Source organism: Aulonocara sp. 'chitande type north' Nkhata Bay, linkage group LG10 (genome assembly GCF_057382095.1).
Source record: "Aulonocara sp. 'chitande type north' Nkhata Bay isolate Kocher_YH1m ecotype deep benthic linkage group LG10, A_spYH_male_GT1.1, whole genome shotgun sequence".
NCBI lineage: Eukaryota > Metazoa > Chordata > Actinopteri > Cichliformes > Cichlidae > Aulonocara > Aulonocara sp. 'chitande type north' Nkhata Bay.
The window spans coordinates 18,676,383-18,687,544 of NC_141353.1; the positions used below are offsets into that span (position 1 = coordinate 18,676,383).

An 11,162-nucleotide genomic window follows, 5' to 3' on the forward strand; every position below is an offset into this window, starting at 1 on the left:
TGCCAGTGGCATATGTGTCATTGTATATGTGCCACTGCAGCTAACTAAAGCGAATCCTCTTGGCGCACAGGCATGGGTGTGTTGGTTTAGAAGGCTACTTTACGCACAATTGTGCCTAAATTAATCACTCAGAAATAAAAGAGGACTAAAACAAATATATAAATATGTATAGTTATTCTGTTGCTGTCTCCCTCTCCTGACTACACGTGTATTCTTGTTCACACCTACAATCCGAGCGCACCACCAAGCGCATGCAGCAAAACGGCGAGGCGGTGGTACCGGGTGGAGCTGTACCCGTGCTCCGCCCACCTTCGCTGATTGGGTTGAAAATTACCCCGGCTACCAACAACATGTGCATTTTTTTCTTACCCTCTCGCACTAAGCAACGCCCACACGGAGGACCGGGAAAGTCGCTTCAAACTGCAAAACACGCTGCTTGTTCTCAGACTAATCAGGAGACGAACGTGTTTGGAGAAGAGAGGCAGAGCACACCTTCATTAGAGCCGATGCTTGTTGTTATGCTTTTTTTTAAAACCCACCAAGGTATTAAAATAGATCGTGGCAGTCAGGTTACTAACTTAAGTCACTGAGTCTGTTCCCCCTTTTTTCTACCGTTTTTTTTTAATCTAAACTCATTCATTAACTTCACAGTGGTCTCGGAAACTGCTGAGTGAGCTCACTTGGTGCTTTGGGTGAACAGGTGGCGCAAGCTCCGGTACTCGTAATTTGTTATTACGCAGATAACGGAGTTAAGATACTTTACCGGACGTTAAGCATTTAATACCTGCATTGAAAGTGGGTGTAATTCGGACTGCGTATTATCCTCCCTTGTTAAAAGGGGACACTTGACAAGGGAGCTGTGATGCCTGTTGCAGACAGCGACATGGTAGTGGACAACGGGCACGGGTTATACGAGGGTAAAATTCCAAACAGTGCCGGGAATGAGAGTATCCTCCCGGCCTCCCTATGCAGTCCTGTAACGGACATCCTCAAGAACTTTTACCACACCAAACGGGTCGGGAACTACATGATCGGGAGGAAGCTGGGAGAAGGGTCGTTCGCCAAAGTTAGAGAAGGTCTCCATGCGTTAACAGGAGAAAAGGTAAGCGGACCGCAACAGACTGTATATATATACTGTACATATATATATGTGTGTGTGTGTGTGTGTGTGTGTGTGTCATATATGTCATATATTTTATTTTTTAATCTATTTTGTGATGTCATGACATGTCATCTGGAATTAACAGTTAGCTTGACTCTTATAGTTCATTGCCTTTTTGTCATTTTAATGAATTTTCTTTTTAATTTTGACTGTGCCTCACCATTTATTGCGTCTGTAGTGGTTTTAAATTACATTTCAATGGACAGAATCAGATGCCATGCGTGCTTGGCAACGCATTCCTTTCGGCTGCATGTGAACAGTGGGAAAAGTTGTTTATATTGCGATGCAATCCGCCAATCCAGGACTTCCTAATTAGTGGTTCTCTCCTCAGAGAAAGTGATCAGCTCTTCTGATTGCGCTGCGCCTTTGTTAATTAGCGCATGCGGCGTCCCACCAGCAGCTGCTGAATGCCGAGTATAGGTTGTGCACAGCAGGAGCTCCTCTAGTGACAATATTTGCTAATTGTGCGTGAGAGAGACACAGTTATCTATGGGTGTTTGTCTCTTCTCCAACCCTGCGGATAACGCGTCGATCGCCCTGCGTTTCTGAACCTATGCTTTGTTTGCTGCTGCTGGTGATCTCACCGTATCCCCGCGGTGGGCGCGCTAGAGTGTGACAGGACCAGAGAAGAAAACTGCCGGGCCTATAAGAGAGCAGAGCTGCTACTTGAATATGAAATCTTGTCGTTGATAAATGGGCTTCAACCTCATTATGATTCCGCCATCGCAGGGGGGGTTTGATACGGGCTACCATTGGCCACTGGTTGCCTTTGTCTCTTCAGGCTTTTTTGAGAAGGAGCCAAAAAATTTGCATATTAGAAAAACAAGTACGTCTCCTTTTTTTTCTTTCTTTCTTTTTTACTGTTCGCTCCTGCATTAAATGCATACCATTTCTATAGGTAATGCACAGGCTATAATTTGTCACTGAAAATTCCTAAATTTGCATATTAAAAATATTTCGGATCACACCCAGCTCCTCCCTTGCTGTAAAGCAAACGTTCCTCTCACCCACCCACTCACACTGTCTTTGTTGAGGATGATGCAAACGCTGGCAATCGCACATCCAAACACTCTCCCTCACTCATTTGAATGCAGGCGTCCAACAGGCGCTTGCGGGGTACAGGAGGGTAGTGAGTTTATTCAAGTACATGGGGGTGAAAAGGAAATGCATGAGGATTCCCAGATCCCCCCACCCCCACTTTTGTTTGTTTTACATTACTAGAAAGTCAAAGTAAATGCATGGAATTTAAAAAGCAGAAAAGGGGTATGGGGGTGAGAAGAGGCGAGAGATGGGGCTGTCATGGGCAGGCAGCTCAGGAGGTCATATGTGTGGTTTTTTTTAATGTCTGTAACCCACTTTCCCCTCCATACCCCCCCCCCCCCCCCCCACACACACACACACACACACACCACCCCCTTTCTGTCTGAGGGGCGCCTGATGATAAACAACCGAATCCCTCAATAGCCCCCAGGCAAGAGTGCACACCCCTCCCCCTCTATATCCCACCCCCTCCTCATATAGAGTAGCCAACTGTAAATACAGTGCCCACCCCACCCCATACATACCCTGCACTCCTTATTAGGAGTGTGTAAACACAGGCCATCTATTATCGTGACAGAACACTGCACACACACACATGCATGCACATACAGGCAGGTTTAATTAGCAGTTGTAAAAAGGTTTTCAGCACTGAATCAATTACCAGTCCTGAAAGGATGAAAGTAAAAATGAAAGACAAGCTGAAGGTCAGAAGAAAGAAAAAACACACACATATGCACACACTACCACTTTGGCCCTCACCATTTCATTAATGGATATGGTGATTAGGTTCACTTGTCATGCCTTTCCATGTCTGTGGGCTCTCCTTGAGATGATTTGTTGTGCGTGGTAGCCATGCTCTTGAACTCAGTCTAGACGGGATACAAGGAGACATGGATGAAATAGAGTAGATGGGTATGTTATTGAATGTAATTATCAATAAAACTGAAGGAGAGTCATTGAGTTAAAGGACATGTTCTGGGGCGTTCGTGAGGAGATTCTGTGGCTCTCCATCTGTATTTGTCTCAGCTTTTTGTGTGTTTGGCTGCAACTAAACCTAGACAAATGGGGGAATGTTAACTGTCCATTTGGCCTTGGGGCCTTCTCAGCATATAGGGTAACATATCCCAGTTTATGATGGATCATTAACCCCTCCATGTCCACACACACACACACACACACACACACACACTTCCCCCTCAGCTGCAGGGCCTTGTAGCTCTCCCACTAGTAACAGCTGTGAGGGAGAGGTCAGTTTTGAGTTACATACTCCGAGCAGCTCTTCACCTGTTACGCCTAGGCGCTCTGAAATCAGCACTGTGCTCCCTTCTCCATGGATACTATTCACAATATTGCATGCTGCACAGTTTACAAGGCCAACAATCGCTGTTAACTTAGTACTTTGTAAAATATAAATATAACCTCACCCTCCTCTCTCCTCCTGCATTTTCTTTTTCAGGTGGCGGTGAAGGTGATCGACAAGAGGAAGGCCAAGAAGGACTCATATGTTACCAAGAACCTTCGGAGAGAAGGTCACATCCAGCAGATGATCCGCCACCCCAACATCACTCAGCTGCTGGACATCTTGGAGACAGAGAACAGCTACTACCTGGTGATGGAGCTTTGTCCCGGTGGGAACCTCATGAACCACATCTACGACAAGAAACGCCTGGATGAGAGAAAGACGCAGAAGTACATCCGGCAGTTGGTGCTGGCTGTGGAGCACCTGCACAGGGCTGGTGTGGTTCACAGGTAACAAAACCAAAAACCCCAAAAACATTAGTATATAAGCATATAATTACTGTGCCATTCGATGTGGGTCAAAGTTAACTTTAAGACTTCTGGGTCAGACATGATCCTCTTTCCCAAAGTGTGGGTTAAGTCTTTCTTATGCACATGACTATTAATCCATGAAAGCAGATCTGTCTTCACAATAACTACATTGTAATAATTTAATGTTTTCCATTTAGGTGTGAAGAGCAAAAACATTACAGAAATGCAGTCACAGTATTGTTAATTCTAGGGTTTTCTCAAACATTTTATCAAAATCTATGTAAGATTTATGGAAAAAACATGCACTGTTTCCCAAGGCTCTTGTGAGGAATAGTTTTTGTTATTTAGAGCCTGGGAACTGAATTTCTATCACAGTGAGATGGCCTCTGTGGATAACAGGATTTCTGCTACTGAGGAGGGATCTGAAGATACACAATAGACTATGAAAATTAAGCAGCATGACCCAAATTAGGAGGGGTTATGTCACGGTTCAAGAAGCAGGGGGTAGATTGTGTGATACTAAAGGTTATCTAATCATCTAATATAAGGTTATCTAATATAAACATGGACCTTTGTTTTACAGGGACCTCAAAATAGAAAACCTCCTACTGGATGAGCAGGACAACATAAAGCTTATAGGTAAGCCCCGATGCTCTCAGTGTTTTTTATGTGCACAAAACGTTATACAGAAATTCTGTACATGTATTCAGACATAAAATAATCCACATGGAAAAGAGTAATGTTCCCTAAGCTCTCACCTAAGTGCTAACACCCCTGTGTTTCTTTAATGGGCAAGTTAAAATAATAAACCCACTCTCCCCACCACTCCTTTCCCTCAGATTTTGGCCTAAGTAACTGTGCTGGCATCTTGGGATACTCTGATCCCTTCAGCACCCAGTGTGGAAGTCCAGCTTACGCCGCCCCTGAGCTACTCTCTAGGAAAAAGTATGGACCAAAAGTGGATGTCTGGTCCATGTGAGTTTAAAGTTGTTTTAAGACATTTGATAATAAACATCAGTTTTATTTAATGAGTGCACAGAGAGCTGAAGTGTGTATTTGGGTCTTCCAGTGGTGTTAACATGTACGCAATGTTGACTGGGACACTCCCGTTCACCGTGGAGCCGTTCAGTCTTCGGGCGCTGCACCAGAAGATGGTGGACAAGGAGATGAACCCGCTACCTCCCACGCTGTCAACAGGTAAGGAATGAAAACACGACGGCACAAACCTGCTGTGTGCAGATAAAACGTAAAAGTGGAGGGTGAAGGAAATCTGACTGGTTGGCCTTCAGAATTTCGAAAAATGATTTTAAAAGCTGCTTACTTAAAACTAGAAGCAAAAGGATAAATAACTTGAGGCTTAGTGCCTTTGACATATTTAAGATTCTTTATGACATCTTATTTTAAACCCTTCAAAAAGAAGTTTTGTTTTCATTTATTCTGCTTAAATGCAGTTAAAAACCGAAAAGCAAAAAAGCAGAAAAACAGGTGACGGGCGGAGGGATGTACATTCATGCACATCATTGCACGCGACAGCAAGAAATTCTCGGTGATTTCACTAGTAACCTTTCCATCAGAGGCGAAAACATTAGGTGGCTCTTCCAGTGAAGACGCTGGCACAGATTCAGATTTTTTCTACAGTTTTTTCTTTTTGTTTCTTAAAACAAATGATTCACTTCCTGAGAGGTTTGGTCAATGTTTTTGTAGACTTTAGGAAACTAAAATTGTTCATAGGCTTGACTTTGCCTTAGAGTCACTAATTATAGTGTAAATGTCCTACACATATATTTAGATATAATTACACAGATAAATTCAAAGGTAGTTCCTCAGAAGCTTGCGTGTGTTGTGGAAAGGGTGTGCATAGGTATGACGGTGTCAAATTCATTTCACAATCTCTGCACTCGTTCTGCAGTCACTCCTTCACGGCATGTCAGAACAGTCGTTTGCATTTCGCTTATATGCAAACTAAGGGGCGATACCATAACTCACTTTTATAAGCACCTATTATACTATAACGACATGTATCTGACTTCGCAACTGGGTTCGTTACGAAACAATTTACTTAATAATGATAACTTTATCAGTTTCATCTATTTTGTTGTTGCATAAGCAGTTTCACTTTGCAGCGTTGGTAATTCAAAAGAATCTTGAACCTTAAGGATGTGGAGGAAGAGAGCCAAGTTTGTGGCCTGGGAATAAACACAGTGATAACACAACATGTCGTAACATGTTTCAGCACCGAGAAAGCTGCTCCTGTTTTATGTGTTGATGAGCGTGCAGAAAGAATAACAATACACATTTTGATTTTTCTCGTTTCTCAGCTGCCATCTGTCTTCTGAAGAAGCTACTTGAGCCAGACCCCAACAAGCGTCCCAATATCCACCAGGTGATGGCTGACTCCTGGCTTCAGCTGGCCAATAAGAACACAGGGGCACCATACCTCAACAGGTAGATGTACACAGATTTAAATTGCTCTGAGTTTGTGTTTGTTGTAGTTTGCATTTAAAAGCTTAATTTGTCAAGCATTGTTAAATATTCCTTTTTTTTTTTTTTGCGTTAAGGATCCACATTGAAGAAATCAACCACACAGTGTTGCTGCATATGACGGAGAAGATGGGCTACAAGCACAGTGAAGTTCTGAGCGCCGTCCTCACCAATCGCGCCTGCCACACTTTGGCGGTCTACTTCCTCCTCAACAAGAAAATGAAGAGACTCTCCAAAGAATACAGGGTATGTATATTCATATACTTTCCGGTTTGACGTCAGTGAGTAAAGTGAGTTTAGAGAGAAAAAAATATTTTAGTCACTTGCACATCCTTTTCCCAAGGAGTTTGTCATAGTAATATTTCAAAAGGACCAGGAGTGTTTTTCACACCAATAAACTGTTGTGACGGGATGACGCAAAGCATTTAGTCATCAACAACAAATGTTGCTTGTGTGTGTGTTAAGGAGATGCAGTTCCAAGAGAAAAAGAGAGGCGAAAAGCAGAAAAACGAATACTTCCAGACCCAGTGGAGGAAGCACGTCGATAAGCTGACCATACCCCCGAAACAGACGCCCGTCTACCTGGCTGTCAGCAAGGGGCCCAGCAAGGAGAAGAAGCACAGAACAGGTGAGGATTTGCACAGTTGAGTGCAAAAATAATGAAAACAACAATTAGGAAGCAGTTTTTTTTTAATGTTCACTTTATTTATTGTATCTATTTTATTTACTTTCATTCATACAGGGTAGGTTGACTGAGCATGCATGTTCTTGTACAGCGACCTGTTTCACACACACGTAGTTACCCAGTCATCCATCCATCCATCCCACCATCCATCCATCCACTGTTTGTCTGTTCGTCCATCCATCTAACCACCCACTCATCCATCTGAGAGGAAACATCCAGGACAACTTGCCAGTCACTCGTGGGGCAAACACAAACACTAAAATCTTAATCAGAAATTACTTAAGAGAGCATAGTGCAGAAGTAAGTTCATGATATAGAAATAACTGAACTGACTCAAGCTTGCAAGAGAGAGTTTAGCACACACCTAAACTCCCTTCTCACTTACCTTTAAGTGGTATTGAGAAATTACAGCTTTGTCTTCTGTACCTTTGGCTTTACGTCTGCTGTCAGATCATTGTGTCTGTCAGGATCTTGTTAATGGCATACAGACAATGGCTACTCAGGCAGAGGTTTAAGAAAAGATGGGGTTCTCACTTTTTTAATGAATTTATTTTAATTTTCATTAAATATTACAGTAAAAACAATGTTTCACAAAAGCTAAAGTGCTTCTAATTTCATCCTCAGGTTTACTGCGTGCCATAACTGGTGGGCATCGTAATTCACCTCTGGCACCTCCGGGCACAGTTGCTTCTTCCTCCATGGAGTACCTAGAGATCCACCCTCTATTCCCCAACACGCCACAGCAACGAAGGCGCCTGGCCACCCTTCCGCAAGTCAACACGAGCCCAGAACACAACATTCCCGCTCCTCCCGCGCCGTCGCCGATTGGCATGCATTCCTTCGGCTCGCTCGCCAAAGCTGAACAAATCGAAGACACCCCATCTTCGCCCTGGTACAAGCTGACTAACGGGACCCTATCCCCTCCCCGCCACGTCTCCGCCTTCCAGCCTGACTCCTCTTACTTGAAAAAAGCCACAATCCCCAGTCCGCCCGTCCTCATTGTCAATCCACAGCCCAAGAAGAGCACCTCGACAGATTGGTGTGGTTCTTCTGACACTAGTGGTAGCCCTCCCAGCACTATAGGAAGTCCCCCAGGGAGCTCAGCTTTTAGCCCTCCAAAGTCTGCTTTCAGTCCCCTCAATCCTACCTCAGCTTTTAGTCCTCCTTCCAGCAGCGGTAGCAGCGATCCCGAGAGCCCAACGCATCGCAGCAAATTCCCCTCGATGGGAATCGGACAGATCCTAAAGAAGAAGGTCCAGCTGCAGCCATTTACATTTCGGCCAGAACAAGTCATCGAGGAAGTCGTGTCCCCTCCTCCCTACCCCATGCAGACTCTCCTCTGTGCTTCAGGTGCACTAAAGACCCTCTGCTGAGTTATAAGATGATTTAAAAAAAAAAAAAAAAAAAGTTGGACTGAACTCGATGCCCCTTTCAACATTTTTATGTTGGGAGAGGTCTTCCAGAGCGGCCTTTTGAACTGTGAACTGTCCCTTTATTGCGACTGAGCCACTTTTCATGACAGACTTATTTAAAAAAAAAAAAAAAAGAAAAAAAGAAAAGGTGGTGAGAATATAAAATGTATTACCTCTTGTTACAACACTTATTATGTAATGTGAGAAGTGACACTGAGGAGATAAGATCTGAACGGATCCATGAGCAATGACTAAATCTCTCTGTGTCCTAAATACGGAATGGACATGGGACATTGTGTAATATGAGCCTTGCCAATAACAATTGTACACACACACAAGCACACACATGAGTACACACTGAACGATGTATTATAGACCAACTTAGAGATACTCTCTTATGTAACATTGGTGTAACTGGTTACTAATTGAGCCGCAAACTGATTCACACCAGCTAACAGACCCCAACTTTTACCCTAACCCTGATTTTACATGTATAAATGTTTTGTCTCTGTGAAAACTCTGTATAATAGCCACTGACATCCAGTCAGCCGGCACTATGTCCTATGCTGACCGGATGAAGAAGCTCACTGCACTATTCTTGAAAACCAAAACGTATACTTAGAACGGTGTTTAACATCTTTTACCTCACTGCATTTATTCATGCATTAAATGTGGAACGGCAGTCGGTTGTGACATGCTTGTGTGGATCGTGTCACAGTGTAGCAGTGTGTAAGTGTTGCCATTAGAATCAACACACTAAAATAGCCGTAGGTTGCAAGAGCAGAAGCATATTCTCACTTTTATATAAACGTCCTCATAAACCTTCACCCAGCACTGAACTTTTTTATCCACAAGTGTTGCTTCACCTCTAAGACCCACAGGGAATCTGTAAAAGTCTTGACTTTCTCACAGCAGGATATGCCTGTTCCTAGTCAGTTTGTAATAAAAAATAAATAAAAGAAAAAAGAATAGAGCATCAAAAGCCTTATGAAACAGATCAACCTCACCACAGGTTGAGTGTATGAAAGTGGAAAGAACTGCTACTAGGATCATCTGCGGAAATAATTCACTTCCTTTTGTCTTAACGCTGTAGTTTGTGCAATAGTCTTAAGTGTTAACTGCAATGATGAGTATTTGCCAAGAGCTCTGAGACATGTGAAAAATGTTCCTGTAAATAACAGTGCAGCTCCTGTGTTCCTGTTGCTTACTCCGTTCTGTATGAACAGAAGTTTAAGACGTTTATCTGAGCCGACACTGTCACAAATTAGTTGCCTGTACAAAACAAAGGGGGAAAAAACGAACAAAAAAAAAAAAGGCTTCCACGGGCACACGAGGCTTCTCACTGTTAAAATACTGTAGAATCTCTTCATGTCCAAATGAAAAGTTGCATGAGTCAAACTTGTGTTGTCAGCATTTGAAATTATGTCTTTGTACCTTTTTTCTGGTTGATACTGAGATTGATACGGACTTGGGTGGGGGGTGTCTTTTTTTAAGATTTTGTAAAGGATGGTTTTGTTTGAGTGTCAAGAGATTTCTATGCTGTATAAAGTATTTTAAATATTTATAAGGAATCCTTTATGTGTCTGTCTAGTTCTTTAAACGCACCTGCATGCTGTCTGGCTTCATTCTTGCACGTCACATGTTCACATGGCTCATCTGAGACGTATTGAAAATATGCAAACTTTTAATTATGATCATTAAGTAATAATATGGTACTCAACAGAATCCAATATTCTTGCTAATTTATGTACACTTTACCTAAAGTCTGACATCTATACTTCATCCTTAAAGCTCTCATCTCCTGGAGGACTTGATGACGATGTGTGAAAGGATTTATGTTACTGAATGTGCCACTTATCTCACATACCATATGCATTTCCCACAAAACACCTATGAGAGGTTAAAAAAAAAAAGCATGACACTCCCATGCAACAGCTGAATGATCCTTGGTTTGGCTACATGCACACACACACACACACACACACTCACACATACACTACAAGCCCTTCCTTCTCACGAACACATACGTTATAGACACTAATCTACTCAGCTGTGCCTCCCTAAACCTCTCTGGGTGACGCTGCCCTGTCGAGACACAGAAGGGGGATCACCAGAGCTTTGAGACAAACAAGCACATGCACAGGACACCACAAACAGGGCTGTCCGATTAAATCAGCGTGGCTAAGCTGATAAAAGCAGAGGGGCAAGAGGAGCCCTCAAATATGTTAAAGCCAGAGCCTTTTGTTTATCGCCGACAGGCCAACGGTTACTCAAAATCCCTGGTTGATCTGGTGACATAAACAAGCTCTGACCAGGAATACTACGCATGAAGGATATTACTGCACACAGACAGATAATATCATAAAATATAGTTTAGTGTTGCTGCGGTAATTGTGTAATTTACCATTAACTGATAAAGTCAAGGACCCAAAAAGGCGCCGCTTTTGACTAAACACGTATTGTTTCCAGAAAGTGAGGTGAGAGATTGTGGTGGTGAAGGACATGTTGTAACAGTTTCTACCTCTTATTTCAGCAAAATCAATGAATCATGTTTACTGTTGTAGAGACCCACCTTTTAGCACATCCCAGCACACCCACTCACTGCACCAGA

At 42.9% G+C, this 11,162-nt stretch overlaps 1 protein-coding gene and 1 long non-coding RNA gene across 2 annotated transcripts; one reads left to right on the forward strand and one right to left on the reverse strand.

Annotated features, from left to right (window-relative positions):
* Positions 1–378: 378 nt before the first annotated feature.
* hunk (hormonally up-regulated Neu-associated kinase) lies at positions 379–10,122 on the forward strand. The gene is made up of 9 exons (XM_086308824.1): positions 379–1,102; positions 3,660–3,952; positions 4,557–4,612; positions 4,813–4,948; positions 5,043–5,170; positions 6,292–6,418; positions 6,532–6,700; positions 6,920–7,082; positions 7,764–10,122. The coding sequence occupies exons 1-9, from the start codon at positions 863–865 to the stop codon at positions 8,510–8,512; spliced, it is 2,061 nt and encodes a 686-aa protein (XP_086164950.1). The 5' UTR covers positions 379–862; the 3' UTR covers positions 8,513–10,122.
* On the reverse strand, positions 2,804–4,149 carry LOC147320682 (uncharacterized). The gene is made up of 2 exons (XR_015131283.1): positions 3,628–4,149; positions 2,804–3,072 (listed from the first exon to the last, which is right to left on the reverse strand). It is a non-coding gene; the product is annotated as an uncharacterized LOC147320682 (long non-coding RNA).
* Positions 10,123–11,162: the final 1,040 nt, after the last annotated feature.

What these genes read in the sequence shown, in the direction of transcription:
- hunk (XM_086308824.1), top strand. Translation starts at nt 863, where the DNA reads ATGCCTGTTGCAGACAGCGACATGGTAGTGGACAACGGGCACGGGTTA. An exon ending in AGGGCTGGTGTGGTTCACAG is followed by an intron (nt 3,953 to 4,556) that starts GTAACAAAACCA and finishes TTTGTTTTACAG; the next exon opens with GGACCTCAAAATAGAAAACC. An exon ending in GACTCTCCAAAGAATACAGG is followed by an intron (nt 6,701 to 6,919) that starts GTATGTATATTC and finishes GTGTGTGTTAAG; the next exon opens with GAGATGCAGTTCCAAGAGAA.